General features: G+C 39.4%; 1 protein-coding gene across 3 annotated transcripts in view; it reads left to right on the top strand.

The window, feature by feature from the left end:
• The window catches only part of MAPK14 (mitogen-activated protein kinase 14), a 72,969-nt gene that overhangs the window by 42,792 nt on the left and 13,803 nt on the right, over window positions 1–16,374 (top strand). For 2 of the 3 annotated variants that reach the window (XM_018038791.1, XM_018038793.1), the window contains exons 4-9: window positions 1,530–1,641; window positions 2,440–2,469; window positions 3,087–3,134; window positions 4,528–4,642; window positions 5,196–5,267; window positions 15,665–15,744. In XM_018038791.1, coding sequence (XP_017894280.1) covers window positions 1,530–1,641; window positions 2,440–2,469; window positions 3,087–3,134; window positions 4,528–4,642; window positions 5,196–5,267; window positions 15,665–15,744 — 457 coding nt within the window. The remainder of the gene's footprint in view (window positions 1–1,529; window positions 1,642–2,439; window positions 2,470–3,086; window positions 3,135–4,527; window positions 4,643–5,195; window positions 5,268–15,664; window positions 15,745–16,374) is intronic. The other variant, XM_018038792.1, reaches the window with a different exon arrangement.

Raw genomic sequence — 16,374 nt, 5'->3', positions numbered from 1 at the left:
CTTTTAATAAATAAAACCTAACTGAATTTTTTAAATTTCCACTTGTTTAGTACTAACTGTGGTTTTTATGTTCCCATAGTGTGATACACTAACGAGTGGGTAGGGCATCTAGAATATCTGTGGTGAACCTGTTGGGCTTGAATGTGATCATTCCCTAATCCTGTGATGTGAGGACAGGATAAAAAAATACCCAGCGCCGCACCTGTGAGAAGTTCTAGAATGCCTGACTTACTTGTAGATAAAATATTTCATTAAAGTAAGTGCAGGAATATTGTCAGTGGCCAGCATCCTTTTTCCAGTCATTCCTAAAACAGAAGGAGAGTTATAATTTGAAAATTTAAAGATACTTTTTATTTTTTTTAACCAAAGTGTAGTTAATTTACAATGTTGTATTAGTTTCCGGTAGATAGCAAAGTGATTCAGATATATATAGTAGTTTGTATCTGCTAATCCAAAAATTCCTAATTTATCCCTCCCCCCTGCCTTTGGTAATCATAAGTTTGTTTTTAATGTCTGTGAGTCTGTTTCTGTTTTGTAAATAAGTTTATTTGACGATACTCCTATTTTAGACCCTGAAATATGAACTGGAAAATGTAACAGTCGGCTTAAAAATATGGCCATGCATTTAGTTATAGTGTACATTTCTCATGCAATAATATCGTTTTTAAGAAAACTGATGCAAGCACGTATGTCATTCTAATCTCCATCTTTTCTTTTTTTCTTTAATAATTATTTTTACTTTTGGTGGCACTGGGTCTTTGTTGCTACACTAGGACTTTCTCTACTTGTGGTGAGCAGGTGCTGCTCTTCGTTGTGATACACAGGCTTCTCATTGTAGTGGTTTCTCTTGCTGTGGAGCATAGGCTCTAGGCCCACAGGCTCCGGTAGTTACGGCTCACAGGCTTTAGTTGCCCAGAGTATGTGGGGTCTTCCTGGGCCACAGACCCAACTCGTGTCCCCTGCATCGGCAGGCAGATTTTCATCCACTCTACCGCCACAGAAAGTGTGAAAGTGTTAGTCATTCAGTCATGTCTGACTCTTTGTGACCCAATGGACAGTAGCCCGCCAGGCTCCTCTGTCCATAGTATTCTCCAGACAAGAATGCTGGAGTAGGTTGTCATGCCGTTTTGCCATGCCCTTCCCCAGGGGATCTTCCCAATCCAGGGATCAAACCCAGGTCTCCTGCATTGCAGGCAGATTCTTTACCAACTGAGCCACCAGAGAAGCCGCCACCCCGCCACCACCACCACCACCACCACCACCATGGAAGTCTCTGCTTTTTTTTTTTTCTCTTGTCTTTAGAGAACCTAGGAAAAGATGGCAAGTTGAAACAAGTATAAACATTTTTAGAAAAATAGACGACAGGCAGTAAAGTTAGAACAGTGATGTTGAAAATGAGCCCCCCATCAATAGTTACTAAGCTTTTAGCTGTCACTGTGGTACTTATTGAGTGGACTTCTGATAGTCTTATGAAGATCAGAGCTTTCTTAAGGTTCTGGATTATTGTGTAACTCTCCATTAATTTTTAGGTACCTGGTGACCCACCTCATGGGAGCAGATCTGAACAACATCGTGAAATGTCAGAAGCTTACAGATGACCACGTTCAGTTCCTTATCTACCAGATTCTCAGAGGTCTCAAGGTACAGACTAATAATTTTCAGAAATGAATTCTCCCTCTTTCCCTTCTATTTAGGGCTTAAGGGAAAACAAACAAGACTTTTCTTATGGAAGATTTCAAATACAATAATCACAAGTACAATCATAGTATAATGAACCCCTGTGTTTACTCAGCAGCCACAGTTACCAGCATACAGCCCATCTTGTTCCTTTCTTACTCCCCTAAACTCTGGATTATTTTAAGGCAAGTCTAGACCTCATATCGTTCCACCCCCTTGATACTTCTATATAGGCATGTCTGAGAGTTAAGTTCTCTTCATTATTACATCTAAACAATAATAATAATTTCTCAATGTAATCTGATATCTGTTGAGTATCATGTTGAAACTTTGAAAATATCCTCAAAGGGGTTAACTTGAGGGTTAAAGGGAGGGGGGGAAATATCCTCAAAGGGGTTATCTGCCCCTGTGGAAGGGGCAGATAAACAATGTTTTTAAATTAAACCAGATTTAATATTTAGCAGCTTTGAGTCCTTACTGTGCTCTAGAGCACCCAACAGAAAATAGGTTGAAAGCTCTATTTTACTCATACTGCAGCTCTATGAATAGAGTTGATGGTATAGAAATCATAGTTATGGTCAGAGTATAGACTACTGAGAATTACTTGTTCTGATTTCTAATCCTATTCTTAATCCTAACATTTCTTACTGACTCATAAAAAAGTAAAAATGCACTTCAGATATGTCATATAGTATGATAGGAGGTTGGAGATAACTTTTTCTTTCACTGATTATTTTTGTGTGTTTGTGTGCTTTTTCACAGTATATACATTCAGCCGACATAATTCACAGGGTAGGTATTGTATTTTGATTACATTATTGGGATGGTCGGTGGGGATATAGCAAGATCCTAGTCTAAGTATTTTAGCCATTGAAATATTGACTGATTGAAACTTTACTCTAGGTTTAAACTAATTAAAGAAAGAGGATGTATAGACTTTTTGTTTTGTTTTGTTTTACCTATTTAAGGCTAATTAGAACTAGGTAGTGACTATAGACAGAGAAGGCAATGGCACCTCACTCCAGTACTCTTGCCTGGAAAATCCCATGGACGGAGGAGCCTGGTGGGCTGCAGTCCATGGGGTTGCTAAGAGTCAGACATGACTGAGCGACTTCACTTTCACTTTTCACTTTCATGCATTGGAGAAGGAAATGGCAACCCACTCCAGTGTTCTTGCCTGGAGAATCCCAGGGACAGGGGAACCTGGTGGGCTGCCATCTATGGGGTCGCACAGAGTCGGACACGACTGAAGCGACTTAGCAGCAGCAGCAGCAGCAGCAGCAGTGACTATAGAATGGAAATTGTTCATAGCTGGATCAAGTCTTTTATGTTTAGCTCTTCATCATTACCTTTAGGGAGAGAATTTACCAAGCATCATAAAGTTGTTCCTGTCCTCTCTTGCTTCCTAGGACCTAAAACCTAGTAATCTAGCTGTGAATGAAGACTGTGAGCTGAAGGTAGGATAAAGTGACATTGGTAATTGTTTGTTCCACTTTGTAATTATATGTTTGACTAGCCAGGCAAGTTTATAAAGGGCATGAGTTTATAAAGCCATGACTTTTTATCTGGAAATTCATATTGTCTTGTCCTTGGAAATATCATTAGACTTTGAAATTTAAACTGGAGATTTAGTAAGCTTTAGTTTGAGTGATATTGAAGGTAGTATCAGGTGTCTTGTTTTCATTCTAAAATGAAGTTAAATTAGAAATTTAATATATTAGTGATAAAAAAAGGAAAATTATAGTATGAACATCAAGAAAGCAGTCCTCTTGAAGTAATTATGGGATTATATCAGTTTCTAAGAGAAAAAAAAGGCAGAAACCCACTCTTTCAAAATAATTCAAACAAGAGAGAATCTGTAAAGAGCAAGCAGCTCTGGAATTTTTTTCTTTGTTTCATTTCTCATTTTACTCAATTATTTGGAAACAAAATTTATAATAAAATGCAACATTTTAAGTGTACATGTGACAAATTTTTATAGCTCTGTAACCAGCACAATTATGATAAAGAACATGTCCATCACTCCAGAAAGTTCCCTTGTGCCCCTTCCTAGCTAGTCCCCACCCTTCTACGCCTACTTCAGACGACCACTAGTCTGCTTTCTGACACTGTAGATTTATCTCTTCTGGAGTTTCATACAAGTGGAATCATACAGTATTTTTCTGTGTGTGTCTGACTTTTGCTTAGTGTAGTATTATTGAGATCCATCTGTATTGTGTGTATCAGTAGTTTATTCCTTTTTGTTGCCAAGTAGATCCATTTTATGACTGAACTGCAGTTTGTTTATCTATCACCTATTTATAGACAGGGCTTCCTTGGTATCTCAGCCATAAATAACCCACCTGTCAGTGCAGGAGACATGGGTTTGATTCCTGGGTCTGGGTCGGGAAGATCCCCTGGAGAAGGAAATGACAACCCACCCTGGTATTTTTATCTGGGAAACACCATGGACTGAGGAGCCTGGCAGGCTGCAGTCCATGAGATTGCAAGAGAGGCAGAAACAACTTGGCAAGTAAACAAAACGACTGATAGACACAAGTGGTTCAGTTTCCCTTCAGAGCTATGTGAAGCTGCTATGAATATCCATGTTTGTGTGGAACATATATTTTCATTGCTCTTGGATAAGTGCCAAAGCAGTGCATTTTTGTTTTGTTTTTTTGTAATTTCATTATTTTTTTAGTTCTTGCTGTGTTCCCCATGCATTCTACGCACGGACCAGGAAATATGTTATGCAAATGCTTTGTTGCTCTTGCTTTTTAATATGCACTACAGTCCCCCCACCCCCCCGCCCCTGCTTTACGAGCCTTAAGAGTTGGACTGTTCAGTGCCTGACTGCTCTTCTCTCATTAGATCTTGGATTTCGGACTGGCTCGACACACAGATGATGAAATGACAGGCTATGTGGCCACCAGGTGGTACAGGGCTCCTGAGATCATGCTCAACTGGATGCATTACAACCAGACAGGTACTCCTTGAACTGGTTACTTAGTGCCTTATTGATACCATGTTAGGTATATTTGGGGTTCCCAGAAGTGGAGATGGGGGAGTAGGAGGAAACATTGTTTTTCTTCCCTCAGGAAACATACAAAAAGAGGATATTTCAGTTGCTCAAGGAAAGTAGAGTTTTTCAGACTCTGTGATTTAATTGGCTTTTTACTTATTTTGAACGTATTCTTTCATATTCATATTCTACCTGAAGACATTGGGTTCATAATATTAACTTTCAATATTACTTGCGAGAATCCACCATTTCCACCAGTAAGAAACCTTTGCCCCTTTGTGAACAGCTTATTTCTCTTTGCCATAACTGTGTTTTGACTTAGCCCACCTATGAAGCCCTTTAATTGTGGTGAAGGTTTTAGCTTATTTTTTTCTATAAAAATGTTGAGTATGAATGTTGAACTTCAGATACCTTAAATATTAACTAGAGTATTTCAGCCCTAGCTGTAGTTCCATTTGTAGCCAAGTTTGATAAGAGTGACTTTGTATATACTTTTATTTCTCTTTAATTTTGCCAGTTGATATTTGGTCAGTGGGATGCATAATGGCCGAGCTGTTGACTGGAAGAACGTTGTTTCCTGGTACAGACCGTATCCTTTAAAAAGTTTTGGGTTCTTGTTTTTTGTCTGTATTTTAGTGTCCATGGAAATGTATCGCTTTTACCTGTCTCTTGGAAGGACTTTAAGTTACTTGTTTCTATCGTCCATTGTGAGATCTGCCCTCCTGCAGAGTATCTTGCCTTGCCAAGAAAGAGGCTGCAGTTTACTTGTATGATTTGGAAAAGTTCCTCATAATCTGGCAAACCTTTAAAATCTTTCATATGTCATCTTTTTTTGCAGCAGGCTCCTTATTAATCTTCCCACAGCCATTCTGTGACTGAGTATGTTGGTGAGAAGTTCTAGACCTCAATGACTGGTTTAGTCTGTACCAACACTCAGTGAGCACAAGATAACCATTTATAAATCAGGGATGTCTTGCTTTTATGTTTGGTTTACATATTAAAAAGGCTGTATTTGGTCCTTGTAATGATACACTTGCTGACTTGTTATATTTGTTGCTTAAAAACAAATAAAAGCAAGAAGATAAGGGCACCCTGTCGTGTACCTTTATCTCCCCTCAGCATGACTCTGTTTTTATCCCAGATTGTAACCAAACTTTAATTTACTTCCAGATTGATTGTCTAGTTTATAGTTTATCGTGACCCCTTCATTTTAGTCCCTTTTCTATCTGCTGCATGCCCATTTCACAGTTTAGTAATAATATCATCAAAATGTGATTTGTCGTAACCCTCATCAGTTCCACTTGGGGAAGATGTTTAGGCAAGAAGAAATTTTTTAATTTATATCTAGAATTAGATCTGAAGATTTTTGCTAAGTTCATTTGACTCGCCCTCCACCAGTTTGGTTGAGCATTTAGAGATGTGGCCGTTCCCTGTGTTCTATCACAGTTAGAGACCTAAAAGCTGTTTTAGCATCTCACCTAAGCAGACACACTGAGTTTATAAACCAGAATGTCAGTTCACTGGCTTACAGTTGGGATCATGCTTCTGGGGTGACTGTGATGTTCATTTCATCAATCCACGTATTCTGACTGTCTTCTGCTAGAATCTACTTTGCTAATGAACTGAAAAGCCTCTTCCCTCAGCTGTCAATTCCCCTCTGAATATTACTGGATTGATACAGAGTATAATTTCCCTATATGGCTCACCTTATTCCTTCTCATCCCTGGATTCTAATTTTAATACCTAATGTTTCCCCTTTGTCCTTTGTTTCATTTACCTTATACCTGTTTCTTAGGAATTTGACCAAAAAAAAAAAAAAAAAAGAAATTTGACATACACATTATAGTCTAAGCTAAGAGAATGAAGGACAGTGTGTAATTTTCCTTTCCTCTGAGTCCCATTCTTTACTCTGTCTTCCTGAGCATTCTGCTCTGAGGTTCTCCTCTGCTCCTCTTGCCCCTTCCTTTCCTTTATTTCCGAATCTCCATCTACAGTCAGTTGCAGACACTCATACCTACGTAGACACACAAAGTGGTGGAGAGACACGTACAGTAAAGCATGCTAATTAAGAGCACATGTTCTGGAACCAGACTCCCAGGGTTGATGTTACTTAGCTCTTTTACTTCCAGCCCTCTGACTTTGAGCTGTGTAACTTCAGTCTCTTGGTTTCCTTAACTGTAAAACACTGATAAATAGTACATACCTCATGTGAGAATTCAGGGAGATGATCTGGAAAGGGCTGGGAGCAGGGCCTGCCAGTAGATGTTAACTATCATCCTCATCAGTGAGCTTTGGGAAGAGTTTCTCCCTTCACCTTCCCGCTTTGTTGTCTACATATAAATCATTAAAGGCTGTGCTTTTTTGTTCCATTAAAATTTTTTAACAGCTAGTAAAGGATGGATCCCCTTGACAGGCTACTGGTATAAAGGTTTCAAAGCAGTTGTGTGTGCCTTTGGATGTGTCTCAGTTACAGGTGCCCCCTGATGGATTGACCCTTTTAAAATGCCAACTTTTGGCCCCTGTAAGAAGTGTTCCTTTTTATGCATACTTCTTTTCCTTCTGTGAGCTTTAGGAAGAAAACCCAGCATTTAAGCTTTTTACTAGGAGATTCTCTTTTTAATACATGAGAATTATTTTCAAAATTTTTATTTTAGTAATACACTGTTTCTTTTCTACTTGGCTCCTTTTCAGGCACATGTTCTCCTGGATCAGGAAACTCGAATTTGGAAGATTTTTGTTTGTAATATGCATAACTCCCTTCTTGTCAGTTGCCACCTGTGTGGATGTAGCTTTGACTGCCTGACAAGGGGAGAGGAAAGTGTTTTCTGTTACTTTTTCAAGTCCCCAGTTGATTCTAATGTGCATCCAGTGTTGGGTACAACTAGAGTTTAACCAAGTTGAATTTTAGTTTTAATCTCTCAGGCTGAAAGTTACTTAGTAGTTTTTCCTCTTTTTTTTTTTAAGGTACCAATGAGATAAAAGTTAAGAATCTAGAATTATCCACTTGGGGATCTAGAAAGATGCTAAGAAACATCTAGTCGGGCCCCATGGTTTTATAGATGAGGAAGCTATAAGAACCCAGAAAAGATAGATACGAATGTATCCGACTCAGGTCTCCATTTCTTTCCAATATTCTATTTGCTGCCTATTCTCCTAATTTCTAAAACTCATTTTCTTAAAACCTTTGCAGAATGTGCTGGCCCCACACACTCTTCTGTGGCTCAGAAAGGCACACAGCTACTGCTTATTTATGATTTTAAAACGTAGCTGAATGCCAAGGCAGCCTCTAGAATGTGCTCTTTACTTGAATGCACAGTTCTCTCCCTGTTTTCCTCATTTATTATTCATCTTGCATTTGAAACTGGTGGTTTTAGCTTCTAGATAAGAACCATCTAATAGAACTTTGTGTGGTCTGACAAGTAGTTTATGTATGTGCTGTTCAGTATGGTGGCATGTGGCTATAGAACACTTAAAATGTGGCCAGTGGAACTTAGAAGCTGAATTAAAAATATTTTTGTAGTCAAGTGTTTTCACATATAATTTGCCACTTTATTTTTTTATTGTGGTAAAATAAACATCAGTTCAGTTCAGTTCAATTCAGTTGCTCAGTCGTGTCCAACTCTACCATCTTAATCCTTTTAAAGTATACAATCCAGTGGCACTAATTACATTCATAAAATTGTGCCTCTACCACCACTGTCTATGTCCAAAACATTTTCATCACCCCAAACAGAAGCTGCACCCAAAACTTCCTATTCCCTCTCACAGCCTCTCATTACCTCTCTTCTTCTTTCTATGAATTTATTTATTCTAAAAGTTTAATATTAAGTGAGCTCACACAATATTTGTGTTCTTGTGTCTGAATTATTTCACTTAGTATGTTTTCAGGGCTCATCCATATTGTAGCATGGATCAGAACTTCATTCTTTTTTATGACTGAATACTGTTCCCTCATGTGGCTATACCATATTTTATTTATCCATTCGTGTGCTACAGACGCTTGGTGGTTTCCCCCTTTTGGCTGTTGTGAGTAGTGCTACAGTGAACACTAACATCCAGGTACCTGTCTGAGTTCCCCCTTTGGCTTCCATTGGCTGTGTTTCTAGGAGTGGAATTGTGGGGTCATGAGGTTACTCTGTGTGTAACTCTTTGAGGAGCAGAGCAGTCATTGTTTTAACATGCCCACCAGTGATGTATGGGCACTTTCTCCACATCTTCACCAACAGTTGTTTCTTCCTTCCTCCCTCCCTCCCTCCCTCCCATCCTGCTTTTTAAAATTATAGCCATCCTAGAGATACCAAGTGGAATCTCTTTGTGGTTTTAATTTGCATTTCCTTAATGACTAATGAGGTTGAGTATTTTTCCTGTGTTTACTGTTGGTATGTCTTCTTTGGAAAAATATTTGTTTGAGACCTTTACCCACCTTTTAATTGGGTTGTCTTTTTTGTTGTTGAGTTTTAGGAGTCTTTTTATGTATTCTGTATATAAAGCCTTCACCAGATATGCGATATACAAATATTTTCTCCCATTTTGTGGGCTGCCTATTCATTTTTTTTAATAATGTCGTTTGATGTACAAAAATTGTTTTAAACGAAGTTACAATATATTTTTTCTTTTTTGTTCATGTTTTTGGTGTCATTTCTAAGAGTGTATTACCAAATTCAAGGTTGTGAAGATTTACTACATTTTCTACTAAGAATGTTTTGTGTGTATCTCCTATACTTAGGTTTCTGGTTCATTCTGAGTTAACTTTTGTATGTGATGTGAGCTTGGGGTCCAGCTTTATACTTTTGCATATGGGCATTCAGTTGTCCCAGGACCATTCTTTGAAGATTTTTTTTTTTTCCATTGAATAGGTTTGGCACTCTTGTCAAAGATCAGTTCTATTCCATTGGTCCGAATATCTACCCTTGTAGCAGTACCACACTGCTTTGATTGTGGTAGCTTTATAGTAAGTAAGTAAGTCCTTCAACTTTGTTCCCATTTTCAAGATTTTTTTTTTTTTTTTTGGCACTTTGGGCTCCCTTATAATTTTATATGAATTTGAGGATAGGCTTTAAACATGTCTACAAAGAAGGCTGGATTTTATTTTATTTATTATTTTTGACTGTGCTGGGTCTGGGGCTGCACTGCCCCTTCTCTAGTTGCTGAAAGTGGGGGCTACTCTGTGTGTGTTGGGGGAGCTTCCCGTTGTGGTGGCTTCTCATTGCAGAGCATGGGCTCTGGGGCATACAGGCTTCAGAAGTTACTGCCCATGGGCTTAGCAGTTGTGGCTCCCAGGCAGTAGGGCACAGGCTTGATAGTGGTGACACATGGACTTAGTTGCTCTCCGGTGTATTTCTCTCAGTGATGTTTTATAATTTTCAGTGGACAAGTTTTTTACCTCCTTAGTTAAATTTATTTTTAGGTATTTTCCTAGCATCTATAAGATGCTATTTTAAATGGAATTGCTTTCTTAATTTTCTTTTTGATCTGTTCCTTGTTGGTGTATAAAAACAGAACTGATTTTTATTTGTTGAACATGTACCCTGCAACTTTGCACAGTTGAAAGCCGAGAACTCTGGTAGCTTTCTTGTGGATTCTTTGGTTTTTCTCCATGTAAGATCATGTCATCTGCAAATAGAGAGTTTTACTTCTTCCTTTCCAATTTAGATGCTTTTATTTTTTTTCTCTTATATAATTTCTCTAGTTAGAACTTCCAGTACAGGGTTGAATAGCAGTAGTGAAAGTGGGCAGCTTTGTCTTGTTCTTATCTTTCAGTCTTTCACCACTGAGTATAATTTTAGCTCTGCATTTTTCATAAATACTCTCTATCATGGCAAGGAGTTCTGTTCATAGTTTTATGAGTGTTGATCTGAATTTTAAATTTTATTAGGTTTTATGTAGATTACATTTAAATTTAATCACATGTGACTCTTGATATTTTATGCAGTTTTAGATCTCTGCAAGTCATCTTCCCATTCTACTTTTTTTCCTCTCTTTTTCTTTCCCCTCTGTGATTAGTCTTCTTGATAGAATCTTCTTTTGGGGTTACATGGCTTGCAGGATCTTAGTTCCCCAACTAGGGGATCGAACCCAGGCCCCAGCAGTGAAAGTGCAAGTCCTAACCACTGGAGCTTAGGGAATTTCCAAGATTCCTTTGTTACTAGTTGTTAATAATCCTTAGCATTTCCCTAAAGAGATAAGATACACTAATTTTTGTCTTAAAGCTAATTATGTTTAAGAGTAGAGCCCTTCCTCATTAGTTTAGTTGACTAGGTGTGTGTGTGTATATATATATATATATATATATATATATCTCGAGTGGACACACCTGAGAGAACTTTATATTAGAAGAGAGTGAGGACCCAGAATGTGTTCTTCAGGTATAGTGCTAACTTATTTCAAAAGCCACTGGTTCTGAAAAGAGTAAGCCAGTTAGGAAATGTTGTTACTAACGTTTAACAGTCTGCAGCCTGAGGAAGAGAGAGTTTCATAACCCTGTGACCTATCAAATACTGATTTCCCTTCCAGAGGTCTCAGCCTTGGCTTACTATTGTTTTCCTTTTCTAGGTAATCAAATGAATTTCCTTCATGTGTTAAAACTTTTCTTTGCTGCTTTCATTTTTATAGAAATGGCACTCTTAAGACATTAACTAAGATAATGGGGTTCTTGCCATCAGCTTGCTGCCCTACTCCATAATGAATTTTCTCTGTATTAAATTTGCTCCTTAATTCTAGTTCATTTATTTATTCTTTTGATTTTTTTCAAACATTCTATGAACTACTTCTGACATACAAAAAGACAAGAAATAATAAATGAACACCTGTGTTTATGTAGCCCAGATTACAAGATAAAATATTGCCAGTAGAGCCAAAACTTTTGTATATCCCCCTTCCTATCACAACTACCCCTCTCTTTCAGACGTTGGTTTCAAATAGTCTCTCATTAAAAACAAAAACACGGTTTTCCTTCAGACACTAAAAGCAGGTGTCCTAATATGGAAGAAGAAAAATATTAGGTTACTTCTTGCCTTTTCTTCTCTAACTTGAGGTTGTATTCCCCCATTTGAAAAGGCTGGAATTCTCAGGTTTCTCCACAAACCTAAAACACCTTAAGAAATCTCCCATGTATGACAGTGAAAATGACTATTTGGTGACTAAGAAGAGAAGGAAATGGGCCAAGTCCCATTCTAGTCCATCCTGTCTGTCGCCAGGAGAATTTCCACAGGTCAGTGTTCCACCTTTGTCTCATGGATTTTTTAAAAACTGCTGTTCTTAAGCAGCCGTAGTCTCAGGTTCCGCAAATGGTCCTTTTATTTATCTATTTTGATACTGCTTATGAGCAGCACTTTTTTAAAAATCCACGAGACAAAGGTGGAACACTGACCTGTGAAAATTCTCCTGGTGACAGACAGGATGGACTGGAATGAGACTTAGCTTACTTCTCAGTGTCTTCAACTCTGTGGCTTACAGAAATCTCCTGGGAGTTGCCTAGACCATTTAGAAGTGAATAGACTATCCCTCTTTTACTTTCTTTCCAAATAACCCATTACCCTTAGGTTTTTTTCCTCACCTACTCATTCTAGCCACCTCTTACTTTTGTTACAGAGGACCTAAAGAGTAATCTTAGGCCTAAGTTGTTTAAAGAAGAATCAGGAGATTTTTAATTAAAATTTTGACATTGTGATTATTACAATTAAAACATATTTTTAACTACCAGCAAAAATATCTGCTGTCTAGGGGAAAATGGGGTTAAACCTGGTAAGAAGGATGGCTTGCTGTGGAAATAACTAATTGTCATAATGTGGTAAGTTTTGCTTTGCTCTGCTTATATAGTTACTTGAAGTTCCTTCTGGCCTTAACTGCCTGGACAAATTGTAGTGGCCTTACTGTAGCTGGTATTATTGGAAGACTGACCTGTATTTCAATGGATTTGCCAGCTCTTGGAGAACCAATGGTGATTTCTTTTGAAGTTTGCAGCTTTGCCTTTCTTGATGCAAGTGCTTTTAGCTACTAAGTAGGTTTTTATTTTGCACTGTGTGTTTACTAATCTCCTAAGTATCGACTGTCATGCTGTACCCGCTCTCTTTATCTGTACCCCTTATGCTCTCATCGCACTGTATACTCTTTAGAGTGTAAACATTTCAGATGACAATTTGCATATGAAATGAAGCAACTTTTCTTGACTTTTTTGTATATAGACGTCCCATTAGAATATAGTTATTCTAGATTTTTGAGGGCAAGACAGAGGGGTGGAGTTACTTTGAAAAGTCTATTACAGGAAGACCTTTCAAGTTAATATTTATTGAGCTATTCAGTGGAAGGTGCTAAAGATAAGATGGTACCTGTCCTCCAAACCAGAATGATCATACTTAGCAGAACGTGAGTTACAGGAGTCGTTTGAATGAAGGTCTGTTCTCTACTTATAAAACAAGACAGAGTGAACAGATACTGTAATAGAGTATAAATAAGTTAGGGAGAAGAAGCAGAGATTAATTCAAGTTCAGGATACGCAGGAAGACTTCATGGCAGAGTTCTTGTTTGAACAGGACTTTGAAAAGTAAATAAGGAGAGAAAAGGTATGCTAGGAGGGGAGAATGGAGGGTATTGCTGTTTATGACTTGCATAAATAAGAAGGTGGAAGCTTAAAAGTGCCTGGAATATTTAGTGTGAGTTGAAACATTGAGTGCATGAAGGAATAATAGTTTGAGGGGAGAGTCAGGAAAAACTCTTGATGCCAAATCAGCAAAGTCTGTGAACTTGAAGTTGAGGATTCAGGGCTTTACTTTATTCTTCAGCCCTGAGATTGTTTCTTACTGGCTGAGGTGAAAAGGACCTGAGGTCCCCCAAATCATTGCTCTCATGACCACTATGACCAGTAGGAGTGGCTTACTTTTCAGGTATATTGGGGTGAAGGTAAGATTCTTGAGAAACCCACAGCCCAGAGTCTTCCTCAGTGGGGGCATAAAACTTGACTCTCTAAAGTAGTTCAGTTTTTTCCCTCAGTATTGAAATTTTAGCCTCCAGAACACATTCATTTTTGCCCTCTACAAAGAACAAAATTCTCTCCTATTCTTTTTTCTAATTTAATTTTTATTTTATATTGGATTATGGTTGTTTTATAATGTTATTCTCTACTGTTCTAATTCAGAAGTAAGTTCTGTGAGTGGGCTCCCCTGTCCGTGGAATTCTCCAGGCAAGAATACTGGAGTGGGTGGCCGTTCCCTCCTCCAGGGGATCTTCCCAACCCAGGGATCAAACCTGTGTCTCCTGCATTGCAGGCAGATTCTTTATCATCTGAGCCACCACAGAAGCCCTTCTGAGAGTGGACTTGCTGTTAATTTATTTTCTTATAGAACATAAATTGTTTGGGTCTGGGATAGGATTCTGTACTTAAAGGGCCACCTAGTAAACATTTCAGGCTTTGGGAACCATACAGCTTTGCCACATAAGGTGAAAGCAGCCGAATGGCCTGGTTGTGTTCCAGTGCAGCTTGATTTGCTGACTCTTGTCTAGAATTTTCTTGTATTTAAGCCAATTTCATATCTGGAGGGGGGAAAAAAATAGGGCAAGTTACTATTGTGTAACCAGTTCCTGTAACTCCGGCAGCTATGGCTCACAGTGGCCATTATCTTTTGCACTGCACTGCCTTCTTAGGTCTAATCGTAAACAAGTCTTCTCTTCCATTCTCCTCCTCTCCATCTTGCTGTACCTTCTCGAATATTTTGAGTGCTGAGCATGTAGCAGATGGTAGTCTGAGCACTGGGGACGAGTGGTGAGCAGGCAGAGTAGCCCCTCTCTCAGATCAGTGGAGGTGACAGCCAATAGCAGACAAAGCAGTTACAGATGTGAGGAGCTCACGCATTGTGCTGAGAGGGAGGGTGACCAGGAAGGCAGTGCCTCTTCTGTAGCGTAGGGGACGCTTCTCTGAGGAAGTGAAGGTTAAGCTGAGGCCCGAAGTTGAGAACGAGCTAATCCTGCAAAACCTGACAGGTTTTTTTATGGCAAGAGTCAGGAGATAGTCATCCTCTCTTCCTTTTCCCTCTGAATGTCAGTGTAGACATGGCATGGATAACATTTAAAGTTTCATTAAAAAAAAAAAAATACTGAGAGTTATAAGATTTTTTTCCTTTTTAGCTTTATAGGCAAGGCTAAAAGCAGTCAGAGTAAGTGGAAAGTTTCTGACTTCTGGTCAGTATATGCACATACGTAGTGAGTATGCATAGAAGAGTTGGCTGCACAGTAAAGGTTTGGGTGTTGTGGCCTGTTATGTAGAGCTCGGGGGGTGTGTGAGGTCTGTCGGTACATTTCTGTAAGGTCGAAGCCTCCTGTGCCCTGTGTTACTGCCGCACTCCTGAAGGACGTGTGCTGCAGTGGGGTGGTGGGGCCCTCTGCTGGCCACTGTCGCTCACAGTCCTCTGCCTGCCACAGCCAGGGAGGGTCTCGGGAGGACGGCTCAACTGGTTAGGCCCTGGATCTTTGCAGGTCCCTGCATATTACAGGCTCCTTAGGTCAAGCCTTAGAGGAATATTCACAGGTAGGCTTGTGTATATCCCTAACTCCTGTGCTCTCTGCTGCTTTCTTCTCTGTGGCCCTCTGCTGACTGGTGTTCTTTGCTTGACTGGCTCCTGGTGCTTTGGTGGAAGGGAAGAAGGTAGGTGTGGGCTGAGCGTATGGACTGAGTGCTGCTTATATGTTTTCACCTGCTGTCTTTGGCAGCTAAGTACCCAGCTACAGCTGCTTAACTCTACTGACAGGGGATGTTGACAGATGCACAAAATAAATATAAGTCGGGTATGTGTGTGGAAGCTTTTGAAAATTTGTACAGGAGGAGCATGTTCTACTTGAAGTGACCGTCCTGCCGAAACCTTGACCTAGATCAATTCACCATTTTGGCTTGGTTTGGGGTTTTAAGTTTTTGTTATTGGGGTGTTTTGTTCGTTTGTTTTGTTTGTTTTTCATTTTTATTTTGTCCCAACATTTTCCTTTATAGTCCACCATTAGATATTGATCAGTTGAAGCTCATTTTAAGACTCGTTGGAACCCCAGGGGCTGAGCTTTTGAAGAAAATCTCCTCAGAGTCTGTGAGTTGCTGCCTTGATTGTAATTATCTGCCCTGTTGGGAGCCTCTGCCACTTCCCTTCTGTCAATCTGTACTTTGACCTGGGTATGTTTGTAAGCACATGTGCCCTTTGTGTGCTGACTCCAGGATGAGGTGTGTGTGTGTACGTGTACCTGCCTGCTCACATGCATGAGTGTGTTTTGTTTTCTCTCTGGGTATAGTACTGGAGCATGGGAGCTTGTGTTGGACAGTAGTATCACAGTAAGTGAGATTTGAGATTCTGATTCATTCCAGGAGATGGAAAATGTGTTGTCTCCATTCTCCAGCCCTGACATCATCTTTCTCAAAGTTTCACTCAAGGGCTCCTTTCACTTTTTTGGTTAGTATTTATCCTCAAAGCATAAGCTTTACCGTCTATCAGTCTAGCTTTCTCACTAAAAGAATGGAAAGTGCGTTGCCTGCACTCTCTTCCCCTTTCCCAGGAGTTACTTGCTTTTTATTGCTTTAGAATAAGACAACTTGCCCATCCTGGGTAAGGTGTCTGTTCTCCACAGGGGTCGGTATCTACCCAGTCTCCAGACCGTCAGAGGTAACATCCCCACTGCTAATGCCTCGGATCCACAGGATGAGGGTTGTAAATCCTTCTCCCACA

The sequence above is a fragment of the Capra hircus genome, chromosome 23 (genome assembly GCF_001704415.2).
Source record: "Capra hircus breed San Clemente chromosome 23, ASM170441v1, whole genome shotgun sequence".
NCBI lineage: Eukaryota > Metazoa > Chordata > Mammalia > Artiodactyla > Bovidae > Capra > Capra hircus.
This window is presented reverse-complemented; position numbering and strand designations above follow the sequence as displayed.